This window comes from Eurytemora carolleeae, unplaced genomic scaffold, assembly GCF_000591075.1.
Source record: "Eurytemora carolleeae unplaced genomic scaffold, Eaff_2.0 scaffold916, whole genome shotgun sequence".
NCBI lineage: Eukaryota > Metazoa > Arthropoda > Copepoda > Calanoida > Temoridae > Eurytemora > Eurytemora carolleeae.
In genome coordinates this window covers 96,551-109,451 of record NW_019396958.1, presented here as the reverse complement: position 1 = coordinate 109,451, position 12,901 = coordinate 96,551, and the positions used below count along the sequence as shown (strand labels likewise).

Sequence of the window (12,901 nt, the reverse complement as noted above, 5' to 3'; positions counted from 1 at the left end):
TTCTCTAGTTCTCTAGTTCTCTATTATCTAGTTCTCTAGTTCTCTGCTTCTCTGGTTCTCTAGTTCTCTGGTTCTCTAGTACTCTGNTATTTTCAAAAATGGTTTTACTTTTCTTAAATGTACGTATTGCAGGGATTTTTTTTCGAAAATAGTACTGATTGTTCGGATTTTTTAAAAAAAATGTACGGATTTTTAAAAAAATGTACGGATTTTTAAAAAAAATGTACGGATTGTATGGATTTTTTTTCGAAAATTGTACGGATTGTACGGATTTTTTTTTCGAAAATTGTACGGATTTCTTCTGAAAATGTACGGATTTTTTCAAAAAAGTTTTGGCCACCCTGTATGTAAGTTAAATGAAGAGGAATCACAAATATGGTAAAATTATTTGAACTGTGTTATTAAGCTGGATAGTTAAAATTATTTGATCTGTGTTATTTAGCTAAATAATTAAAATTATTTAATCTTTGTTATTTAGCTAGATAATTAAAATTATTGATCTGTGTTATTTAGCTAATAATTAAAATTATTTGATCTTTGTTATTTTTCTAGATAATTAAAATTATTTGATCTGTGTTATTTAGCTAAATAATTAAAATTATTTGATCTGTGTTATTTAGCTAGATAATTAAAATTATTTGATCTGTGTTATTTAGCAAAATAATTAAAATTATTTGAACTTCAGGAAGAGTATTTGTGAATTAAACATGTCAAGTACAGAGCAAATAGTTCTTCACATCAAGGACGATGATATTGTTCAAATAACAAACAAATCAATCAAAATAGAGCCAGACAAGATCATCGCAGATATTAAGAAAAGGTGAGAAACTGTGAACCCTCTATTTATAGAAATACCTGGCCGATTCACAACGGTATTCTTTCTATGTAGAAAAGTGGTGAATTCTGACATTTTTCTGCATTGAATCTGCGACAGAAATCCGCCTGTTTTTAAATATAGAGACACTCCAATTTAAAGTAACAATTTAACAAGGATATCTCCGTCACTTGTGGATGATAAAGGTTTAAATGGTACCGTTGTGAACCTGATCTGGTCAGATGGTCGCTTTCAATTACACCGTTAACGGTTAAAGAGTTATAGCAAGCAAAAGTAATAAAATGAATCCACAAAAAAAGCTTCGAATAAATTTGTTTAATTCGACCTCTGTTTATTTTCTTATTATATAGATAACTAGCTGAAGCGCTCGGCGTTGCCCGTGGAAAAAATTAAATTTAAAAAAAAAAATATTCGAAAAAAATCCATTTTTTTAGCCTACAACACCCCCTGGCAACCCTTGAGTGTCCACAAAAAAATTTAGCCCAATCGGTCCAGCCGTTTGGCCGGCTATAAGCAACATATATATAAACGAATGTCTTGTTTTATTATATAGACCCCCCCCCCCCCCTCTCTTTTAAATGTTATTTTTTCCTCTAGAAGTAAGGTTTGGTTGCGCTTAGGGGCAGAAAATGGTATGAAAAAGGATGAAAACGGATGAAAAAAACTGTTTTTCATGTCCAATTGTTTTTTTATTTTTTCCCCAAGATCTCCAAAAATCATTTCCCGTGGAATAGTTATTAAAAATATTCACTTCTGATGTACGATCATAACTTATGAAACCCCTTGACCTGATTTGACTCAAATTTTAAATAGGGGAACTCAGTAGAACCACGTAAATGTTCTTTGCTTATTTAAAAAAGGTGGTAATGTTACATCGTCTATACGCGACATCCCCCCTACTGAACTTCTGACCTTTCCGACCTGCAATATCGGACCTATGCCAGCTGTTTATTTTTGTATTATTTGAGGGTTAGGTTAGGTTAAGACTATTTCTGGGCCGAGCGCTGCGGCAATGACAGACTAGGGGGCCGAGCGCCGCGACAAGGACAGGCTAGGGGCCCGGGCGCTGCGGCCACAAGTCGATATAACAGCTGTAAGACCACGTGCGAGTAGGTCGGATGTGCAGTATAGCGGATTTGGCGTAGGTCAGAATTGGAGTATAGCGGATTTGCGTAGGTCGAAAAATACACCACCAAAAGGTTTAAGTTAGTTGGGTTGATTTATATATTTTGTTTCCAGGCCAAGCTAGTCATTGATATAACAAAGGTTTCAAGGGGACCGTTCTATTGGGAAAAAAATCCCTGAACATTAAAATTGTTTTTATTTTATTTTAGAGAAATTCCCCGGTTCAGACAGGATCCTCCGGCTCAAAGTGTTCTCTTTGCAATCCAGAATATTATGAAGGTAGAATTATTTGTAATATTTCTTGAAAAATCCCCCCTCTCACCACTCCTCCGAAGACTTCCTCATTCCTACTTCCACTTCCCCTCCCCCATTATTATTTTTCCCAGCGGCAAGTTTTTAAGGGTTATTTTCACTTTATTGGCAAAAAAAATTAGTTGTGGCGGGAAATAAATGATTCATAGGTTACATATGTATTTTTGGGTAAGCTGTTGATAAACGGGTGGAAGAATCTTTAGATTTTAATGCTTTCAAACAACAAAATTACCAGTTAAAAAATCCAAATGTTTGTTTGCTAATAATTTGTATTTTCAGATTACAGATCCCTCTAGTGGAGATATTGGGTTTATGGATCCCATCAGAGACTTCAAAATTCATGTAAAATTTTCTTAAATTCTTGAGAAAAATTTCTATTTACTAAGCTGATTATTAACTGGGCCCGCTATGTAAAAGATTTAGGAAAATACGACTCAGGTCCAAGCTGCATTATTTACAGCTTAGGCTTTTGGGTTCGGGTTTAAGTTGTATCTAATTTTGCACAGAATCGAATTCATTAATGGAATTGAACAGGACTCAACATTGAGTCTTATTTTCCACTAAAACCGACCATAAGATTTCTTTTATTTTCATTGGGTCTATCTCCGTAAGTTGAGCCTAGGATCCCTCAGCTGTCCATTACGTGACTCAAGCTATCATCAGAGTTGGGTTGAAGGAATTTTGACCCAAGTCGATGCTTTTAAATCGCGGGCTCTGGAATGTTATCGTCTTTTTAAGAGGCTGAAGAAAAACGCCTCACCTCTATATAAAATTAGTTTATTTTAGTCCGTTATGTGAGGCATTTCCGTGGTGAGGCGTTTCCTTAGCACCGTTTCAAGCTATACTTAATAAGAGTAGCATGGGTCCGATTTACAATGTTACTCTGAAACATCGATCTGAGTTTTAATAATTCCTTTATTGTCTCTGGCTCCGCATAACTCCTCAAGAACCGCAATCGAAAAAAAAATATTTTTTAGCTAGACTAATTAGGTTATCTCATTCATCCTTGATCAGCCAAAACTACAACGTGAACTGTTGTGAATCAGATATGCCACTCTAGGAATATGGGTTCATGTGACATTACGTTCATCAACCTTATCTTCTTTTTCCTTGTTTCGCTTTATTTTTGGTGAAAACGATTCACGCAATATTTATACGTTTTTAGAAAAGTTAATGTTTTACTGTTTCACAGGATCCGATGAACAAATTGAAAATTCAAAACTCGCCACGCTTAAAGGCCAAACAAACTTACTGTTTAGGATTTAGATCTGCTGACTACATTGAAGACAATGGAAAGTTTAATGGAAAGAATTGAAGAAATTGATTCATCTTCTTCCGATTTTACCCAACTTTTCTCCAAGGTATTAATTTGGATTAACTTTGTCAAATATATATCCATCGTCCACACTTTGTCTTTATTATCTTGAATATTTAGTTTTTGAACATCAATATTATACAAAGAGGCTGTAATTAATCTTATTAGATATTTTTTATGTTATCAAGAAAGTATTTTGTTATTTATTTTGTTGTCAGTTGACACTGCAACCATTTCATTTGCTTAATTGGGGACATTTATTATTTTTTGGAAGAATGTTATTATAATAATTTTTGGGGGTATGTTATATAAATTTTGGGGGAATTTTATTATATAAATTGTTGGGGGTATGTTATTATATGAATTTTTGGGGGGAATGTTATTTTATAAATTTTTAGGGGAATTTCATATGATTGCAACGTGGTGTACTGTGTACAGTTATTCAAATTTATGTACAGGTGTATACTGTATAGTGTTATACCAGTACGTGATGAATTAGAGAAGTGTGAATATATCTGTAGTTTACTGTGTACATGTATACAACTGAATGTGCTATGTACAGGTGTACAGTGTTATGTCAGTACGTGATGAACTAGAGAAATGTGAATATCTCTGTAGTTTACTGTGTACATGTATACAACTTAATGTGCTATGTACAGGTGTACAGTGTAATGTCAGTACGTTTTGAATTAGAAAAGTGTGAATATCTCTGTTGTTTACTGTGTACATTTATACAACTTAAAATGCTATGTACAGCTGTACAGTGTTATGTCAGTACGTGATGAACTAGAGAAGTGTGAATATCTCTGTCGTTTACTGTGTACATGTATACAACTGAATTATGTACGTAGACGAAATCTTACTGTACGAAAATGTACAGGTGTACAGTGTAATGTCAGTACGTAATGAATTAGAAAAGTCAGTGTACTGTGTACATATATACAACTGTATGTATTATGTACAGGTGTACAGTGTTATGCCAGTACGTGATAAATTAGAAAAGTTTGAATATCTCTGTAGTACTGTGTACATGTATACAACTGAATTTTTCATGTACACAGGAACACTGTACAGTGTATGTCAGTACGTGATGAATAAGAAAAGTGTGAATATCTCTGTAGTGTACTGTGTGCATGTATACAACTGAATGTGCTATGTAGAGGTGTTCGGAGTTATGTCAGTACGTGATGAATAAGAAAAGTGTGAATATCTCTGTAGTGTACTGTGTACATGTATACAACTGAATGTATTATGTACAGGTTTACAGTGTAATGTCAGTACGTGATGAACTAGAGAAGTGTGAATATCTCTGCTCTGAAGCTAGTCTATCTCTACTACCTGAATACCATTGCAGGAAACTAATATTCATTATTATTTTTATTATTATTATTGTTTTAAGTCCGTCCCTTTCTTCAGAATACCATTGCAAGAACGAATATTCATTTAACAACATTTCTATTCTTTATGAATTCACTTGTTATCAGGGGCGGATACAGGATTTAAGTGAGGGGGGGGACAAGATTTTTTAGGAACAAAAAAATCATATTTAGGAACAAAAAATCGCGGCGCAGGCGAAATCTTTTTTTGACTTAAAAGACTCAAAAGAATCAAAATTAATGACTGAAGACTAAAAAACTAGATTTTTAACTTTTCACACAATCTAGTTTATTAAGACAGATATTTTTCCTGTTTTGCACTAGGGTTTCTTTCCCTTAAGCATGCTATTGAGAAGCTATTCTGAAAATAGGAACAAAAAATTCCAAATTCAGGGGGGGGGGCTACGCCCCTTCCTGAATCTGTCAGGTGGGGCGAATGTCTCCCCGCCCCCCTGTATCCGCCCCTGCTTGTTATTTATTTTATGGTGTTAAACGAAAGAGCTTGGATTTTTGTAAGATTTTCTGGGCTCATATATATTAAGACAATTATTACTTGCTCTCCAAAATCTGTTTCCTCTCTTGTTGAAATATTCTGAATACTTTTTGAAAAAGATTTGTTTTCAGAGCTGAAAACTTTTGAATAGTGGATATCAGGATTAATGCTTAATCCACTTTTTTTCTTAATCTCCAGATTAAATATTGCTTGTTTTACTTTTGATTTTAATCTCCAGAAAAGTCAACAGATCCGGATTAAGGATATCACATTCTAAAGTTTTCAGCTCAGGAGTGACTGATAAGTTTCAGATTTTTAAAAGCCAATTATTATTTTGTTTAGTTTCATTTTGAATATTTTTGTAACCTGTTAGGACTCATGTACTGCGAACCCTACAGTACCTGGACTCTTCCAACACTGTTCAACTCAAGGAACCCAACTATTATTATTATTATCATATTTTTGTTATTTTTAATATTGTTTTGTGGATGGCAACAGAGTTGGAAACTCTTGAATCAAGGATATCTAGATTTTATCTCATGAAGTGTATATTGCATAAGCATTAAGCTTCAGTTTGCTTATCTATCTGCAAGACTTTCGTACATTTAGAAAAAGTGTCAATAAAAAGTTCACAGATTTTCCTGTTTTCATTGGTGGATTTTCATAATTAGATGAATATATAAAAATGGTTTCAATGGTTGGTGTTATAGGGTAGAGTAGCGTGTGAGATGGGAAGCAATGAAATTATTGTAACGGAACTCGTGTTCAACAATCAGCTGACTGAGCGCCCACCGGAAGAAATTGCCGCGTTGCTTTCTTGTCTTGTCTTCCAGCAGAGGAACTGCTCGGAACCAGAGCTCACGGCCAGCTTGAAGAAAGGAGTTGAGGACATAAAGGTTTGTTAATCTTAATGTTATTAATCATAGGAAACATTTTTTTTGGTTTTTGCCATGCACTTGTAGCCAAAAACGCGATCTCTACATCTTTAAATAGGAAGATTTCTTGATGTTATCTTCTTTTTTTAATATTTTCTTTAATGCAAAAATTTATAGAAACTAGTTTGTAAATTACAGTTAGTAGCTTGTAAGAGAAGTCCCTGTAAATAAAGCTCTACCACGTATCGTTTAAATTCATCTCGTATAATAGATAATCGCTGGAAAAATTGGGCAGTGTCAAGTTGAATGTGGCATTCTGCAACCTGTTGGGGACTACGTAGACTCTTTCAATTTTGGACTAGGTAAATAAAAAGCTTAAAGCGTCTGTTGTTAGTACATTGATAACTGAATACAACAATATTAAATTGATAACAGTTACAGATTGCTTGATTACGAGCTACTGGATTTATTCGTGGATTCCCTATTCGCGGATTTACATGACATATCGTCCCTGATTTCCAGTTTCTTATTTCATACGAAATTTATGATCCTCTACAGTCTCTACAGTCTACAAACTTGTCTGTATTTTTTCTTTATCAGTGGAGGTGGTTTACGAATGCATTTATTCCTTATATCTAGCGGAGGTGGTTTATGAATATATTTATTCTTTATCACTAGTGGAGGTGGTTTATGAATATATTTATTCTTTATCGCTAGTGGAGGTGGTTTATGAATGCATTTATTCTTTATATCTAGTGGAGGTGGTTTATGAATATATTTATTCTTTATCTCTAGTGGAGCTGGTTTACAATTGTATTTAGTCTTTATCTCTAGTGGAGGTGGTTTACAATTGTATTTATTCTTTATCTCTAGTGGAGGTGGTTTATGATTATATTTATTCTTTATCTCTAGTGGAGGTGGTTTACGAATGTATTTATCTCTAGTCGAGGTGGTTTACGAATATATTTATTCTTTATCGCTAGTGGAGGTGGTTTACGAATATATTTATCTCTAGTGGAGGTGGTTTACGAATATATTTATCTCTAGTGGAGGTGGTTTACGAATGGGCGCGAGGAATGCCGTTTGCGGATATCACAAAGCTAACGGATGTACAAGAAGGAGTAATTGTGCGAGCTATCCAAAGGTATTATGACAAAATATTTTCCAGAGACAAGTTTTCAGGTGTATATATTTTATGTAATTGTGCTATAAAATCATTCCCCCCTCCCCATTCAAAGCCATTTGGTTCTCTGGACTGTTATAACAGGAATTTTTAAAGTTTTTCCCCTGAATTTGGGATTAAATACATGACTTTTTGAGAAACAATTACCAGATGCAGTCTTAAAATTATTTTACCAAAATCTTTGTTTTAAATCTGATTTAAAATAGAAATAGATGTTAAATTTCCTTTAATTTAATCACGTCAATGGTTAATGGGAAAATAAAAGTTCTGAAAGAAATGAAAATTAGAAAAAGAAAATAAATCTATTTCTAATTACTACTCTTTAAATGATGTTATTTGAGATTCTTGTATTATTCTAGGTTGGATGAATCTTTGAGGGATGTGAAGGATGCTGCTCGTGTTATTGGAGACCCCGTTCTATATCAGAAAATGGACCAGGCATCAACTATCATTAAACGAGATATTGTGTTCGCCGCTTCACTCTACACTCAATAGATGGCGTTAGCATCATGTATCATTAAACGAAACATAGTGTTTGCAGCTTCACTCGCTCAATAGATGGCGTTTGCATCAACTATTAAGTAACTGTGATACTATTAATTTATCTGAATTAGCGACTATCTCAAATAAGTACAACTTTCCATACTTTTTATGCTTTTCTAAATATGCTGTTCAACAACACATAATGTGCTTTAAACCCTGTGTTAATTAATATTGTATTTTTTAAATTTCACAAGGTAACATTTTTTTCAGAAAATGGCTCAAGCATCTCTTAAACTTGGTCAGTTGCGCTCCTTGATAACTCCTGCCTCCCGGAGACTGTTAAGCACAAGTCGACCTGCCTGTGCTTCTCATCTCAACTACGAGGTCAAGGACGGGGTTGCCATCATTAAGTTTGATTCTCCAAACTCTAAGGTAAATTTAATGCTGTCAGTAATAAGGTTTTTTTCTGAAAAAAATTCTATAAAAATAATGTATTTTTTTCACCCACTCAAGCGGAAAATTACGGTTTTTTTAGGGGAAAATCAAATAGATTGTCAATAGATGGCAACGTAGTATTTGTACACTCTCAGTACACCTGTATTCTTACATCATAAGTGTCAACTCAGTTTTTGTGTCCGACAAAATTATCAATAATATTGATAATTTTAGAAAAAAGAGCTAATCTTACAGTGAAAAGGGTACAATTTTTTGTGATATTTATTTTCTGTTCTTACATTTTTTCTTTAATCTTGAAAAACATGTCAAATGATGTGAGAAAATTTCGTTTCCTTGGTATATTTGACACTTGTGGCGTCGTGTATAATTGATCCATTTCACTTGATAATCTATTTGGGCAAAATAGAATTCAAGAGGGGAAAACACTTTTCAGTTTAAGTCCTTTACTCGCATATTTTCCCACAAATCTTCGAAAATTATCCAAAAATTTGAAAATGATACGCGGTTGGGAGTTAATCGTCCAGTACAGTAAGCCGGATAGCTTGCTTGGTAGAGTCAGATTTATAATGGGTTTATTGTCACATTTGTTATTACTCATAGTTTTTCAAAATATTGTTCTCTTGTTCTCTTGCAGATTTATAATGGGTTTATTGTCACATTTGTTATTACTCATAGTTTTTCAAAATAACAATTTATTGTTTTCATCAATGGCTTCTCTATACAATCTCTGTTTGTTAATTGTTACAAAGTAAACATTATAAATAAAAGTGGCGTGCGTGCAGTTGAGACAATGTAAATCTTCCTCATTGTCGAATTCAGATTAAGAATAAAAGGGTATCGTTGTGAATCAGACATGCAAGCAAAGAGACGTGGGTCACTTAAAATTAGACACAGCCTCTTTATATAATATTTTTCTTTCTTCAAGATGTTTAAATATTTAATTCTTAGGTGAATTCTTTGGGTGAGGAGTTGACCGCTGAATTCGAGGAAGTTATTAATAAATTTAGCAACGATGCCTCCGCCAAATCAGCCGTTCTCATATCCGGCAAACCAGGCTGCTTTATCGCAGGGGCAGATATTAAGGTAAATCTCCGAGTTTCTTATTTCATGTAAGGGGCGGATATTAAGGTAAGTCTCCGAGTTTCTTATTTCATGTAAGGGGTGGATATTTAGGTAAGTCTCCGAGTTTCTTATTTCATGTAAGGGGGGGATGTTAAGGTTAGTCTCCGCCATTCTTAATATTTTCGGTTGAACACTGAACAGGTTGCTTCATCACTTATTACATTCGTATCCGCCGAATCTGGTAGCAGCTGTAGATACGGCGGATAATAATAACAATCCCCTTGAATGTAGACATTAAATGATTAAAGATATGTTAAAATTAATTTCTTTAAAATAAAGTTTTTATTTTAAAATTTGTTTTGTCTAGATGCTCGAACGATGCAAGACTGCAGAGGAAGCAACTCATCTCTCTAAATCCTGTCAGGATCTTCTATTTAAGGTTAACATATGAGTTTTTCTCTCAAAACAGGAAAGTGTTATCATGCAGAATATAAGGTTTATCAGCATGGATAACATCCACCCCTTCCCCCAACCCTTTTGTGCATATTCTAAATTATTTGTTTTAACAGTTTATTTTGCATGATTAACTTTTTTTTTACACTTTTTAAATAGACGCTTGAATTAAAGAGCAATATACACTGTTCACTAGAATTGTGAATCCTTTCTTTCTGATGGTTCATCTGGGTTGAGAAAATTCTGAAGTTTTAATGAGCTTGTCTCTTAGTTTGAGGAAAGTCACTAACTTTATTTAAATCTTTTCTTCTAGGTTGAAGTCATAAACTTTAAAGATCTTGTCTCCTAGGTTATGAAAAGTCCTAATTAACTCAAAGATCCTGACTCCTAGGTTCGGAAAAGTCTCAAATCTTCAAAATCTTGTCTTCCAAGTTGAGAAAGTCCAAACCTCAAACTCTTGTCTCCCAGGTTGAGAAAGTCCAAACCTTAAAGATCTTATCTCCTGGGTTGAGAAAAGTCCTAAATCTTAAAGATCTTCGATTCTAGGTTGAGAAAAGACCTAAACCTTAAAGATCTTGTCTCCTAGGTTGAGAAAAGTCCTAAGCCTGTTGTTGCCGCTATCCAAGGATCTTGTCTCGGTGGTGGTCTAGAGGTTGCTATGGCCTGCCACTACAGGTAGGAACAGATAAACAATATTATGCTGCGAGGGGGGGGGGGGTGTTAAATCTTGTAAGGATCGCCATAATAAAATGGAAAAGTCAAGCATCTTAATTTGTATTAAAGTATATTCAGAAATCCAAAATTTGAAATTGGAACAATACTACAGCTAGTAAATCAATTCCTTTTTTATATTTGCTGGAATTCGAGATGTTTAAATTTTGCCTAGTTAATCAATTAGTTCGAAATACTTCACTTCAGGACGGAATACGGAACCCAACTTAAGCACAGAATAATTAATGAACTTAACTTAATTATGATATACTGAGCTCAACTTAAACAAAGAATACCGTGTTTAACTTTTGCACGGATACTAAAAGATCAACAAAGAACGGGATACTAGGCTCAAATTAAGTATTGAACACTGAACTCAACTTAATCCTGGTTTCCCATGTTTGTAGAATAGCAGTTGATGGTATGAAGACCGGCCTCGGTCTACCGGAGGTTATGCTTGGAGTTCTACCTGGAGGTGGTGGACTAGAGAGACTACCAGCTCTCACAGGTATAATTAACATTGCTTGACGTACTTAAATCTTGGAAAATATTTTTCCACAAGCATTTTAGGAATTTTTCTGCGTAGAAGTTTAAACTTTTAATTTTTTTTGCTTTTTTAGGGAAAATAATAATGAAAAATCTATGAAATTTAAGATTTGAATTATCTAAAAGAGAGACATGTTGATTGTTCATTTTCCTCAAATTTTCAAGATACTTAAACCTCCCCTAATATTGTTTGTTTTTCTTTTAATTGTTTTTCCCTTAAACAAAATGAGATAAAGAATTTTAATGATTTTACATTTTGTATTTATTGAAAATATAAACAGTAAAGAGCGCTCATAGACCGATAATTATTTAGGCCTGATGAACACTCTCGACATGGCCCTGACCGGTAAAACCTTAAACGCCAAGAAGGCCAAGAAGGTTGGTCTTGTGGACACGGTGGTAGATCCCCTGGGACCTGGCCTGGCCCCAGCCGACGTAACCACACACAAGTACTTGGAGGAGATAGCCATTAACACTGCCCGGCAGCTGGGAGATGGAACTATGAAACTCCCAGCTAGAGGTCCTAAGTCTACCGTCGACAAAGTAAGCATTCACTTTTAATTCAACGTTTTTCCTCCTGATGATATTCATTACTTTTTCTCTTCTTTTATTATCTTGTTTTCATTACGTTTGGAAGGTTTCAATCGTTAAATTTTAATTTTCTTAAAAAATGAAGGGATATTATTAGGAAAAGCCTTAAAAAGAGTTTTCTAAAGTTTTCACTATTTTATATTTCAATGCCCCCCGCCCCCCACAAAAAAAATTTCAGAAACAAAACTTTTTTCTTTCGCATTTTGAGAATTTTTTTGTTGTGTTTAGTTGACAAAGATGGCGCTAGGTTACGACAAAGTGAAGGACTACGTATTTAACACCGCCAAGGGGAAGGTTATGAAGCAAACCAATGGACTCTATCCCGCTCCTCTCAAGATCTTGGAAGTTCTCAGGTCAGGAAATCATAATTTGAGTTTTTAAAGTTTTAGAAATCCACAAAAACAAAACCGGAAATCCTCGAAATATATACTTTTTTTGACGTTGAGAGAAAAATTTAACTATAGAGCTTGATTTTTTTTGAGAGAGATACAGCGACTTGAAGCGCCATGGAAGCATAGATTGTTTAATTTTTTCGTTTTTAAGTAATTTCAACTTTTTTATGCACAGTTTCCTCCTGATTTTTTTTTTTAAATAAATGTTCAAAAATAAAAGAGGATATCAATTATGATTTTTATTTTATTCCTATTTGGTTTTACTTTATATTGTAATAAGAATTTGATAGTCACCATAACCCAAGNTAGATAAAGGAGCAGCTCAAGGATATATTGCTGAACACACTAAATTTAGATAATATTCTCTTTAATCTTGAATATTGTAGGACTGGGTTAGATAAAGGAGCAGCTGAAGGATGTATCGTTGAACACACAAAATTTAGATAATATTCTCTTTAATATTGAATATTGTAGAACTGGGATAGATAGAGGAGCAGCTGAAGGATATATTGCTGAACACACAAAATTTAGATAATATTCTCTTTAATCTTGATTATTGTAGGACTGGGTTAGATAAAGGAGCAGCTGAAGGATATATTGCTGAACACACTAAATTTAGATAATATTCTCTTTAATCTTGAATATTGTAGGACTGGGATAGAAAAAGGAGCAGCTCAAGGATATATTGCTGAA

General features: G+C 34.0%; 3 protein-coding genes across 3 annotated transcripts in view; all 3 read left to right on the top strand.

Moving 5' to 3' along the window:
• The window catches only part of LOC111710505 (helicase SKI2W-like), a 40,256-nt gene extending 31,985 nt beyond the window's left edge, over window positions 1-8,271 (top strand). The window contains 10 exon segments of the mRNA XM_023484608.1: window positions 686-820; window positions 2,170-2,239; window positions 2,552-2,614; window positions 3,532-3,633; window positions 4,847-4,941; window positions 5,830-5,887; window positions 6,167-6,352; window positions 6,603-6,693; window positions 7,379-7,475; window positions 7,874-8,271. Coding sequence (XP_023340376.1) covers window positions 686-820; window positions 2,170-2,239; window positions 2,552-2,614; window positions 3,532-3,633; window positions 4,847-4,941; window positions 5,830-5,887; window positions 6,167-6,352; window positions 6,603-6,693; window positions 7,379-7,475; window positions 7,874-8,009 — 1,033 coding nt within the window. The 3' untranslated portion in view covers window positions 8,010-8,271.
• LOC111710503 (uncharacterized) overlaps window positions 5,053-12,901 on the top strand; it is a 36,031-nt gene continuing 28,182 nt past the window's right edge. Inside the window, exon 1 of the mRNA XM_023484606.1 lies at window positions 5,053-5,063. The gene's annotated coding sequence lies outside the window, so the exon portion shown is untranslated. The remainder of the gene's footprint in view (window positions 5,064-12,901) is intronic.
• The window catches only part of LOC111710504 (trifunctional enzyme subunit alpha, mitochondrial), a gene marked incomplete in the record, with an annotated part of 16,070 nt that continues 11,415 nt past the window's right edge, over window positions 8,247-12,901 (top strand). The window contains 8 exon segments of the mRNA XM_023484607.1: window positions 8,247-8,429; window positions 9,402-9,536; window positions 9,883-9,954; window positions 10,555-10,643; window positions 11,087-11,187; window positions 11,539-11,768; window positions 12,045-12,169; window positions 12,771-12,825. Of these exon segments, the coding sequence (XP_023340375.1) occupies window positions 8,271-8,429; window positions 9,402-9,536; window positions 9,883-9,954; window positions 10,555-10,643; window positions 11,087-11,187; window positions 11,539-11,768; window positions 12,045-12,169; window positions 12,771-12,825 (966 nt within the window).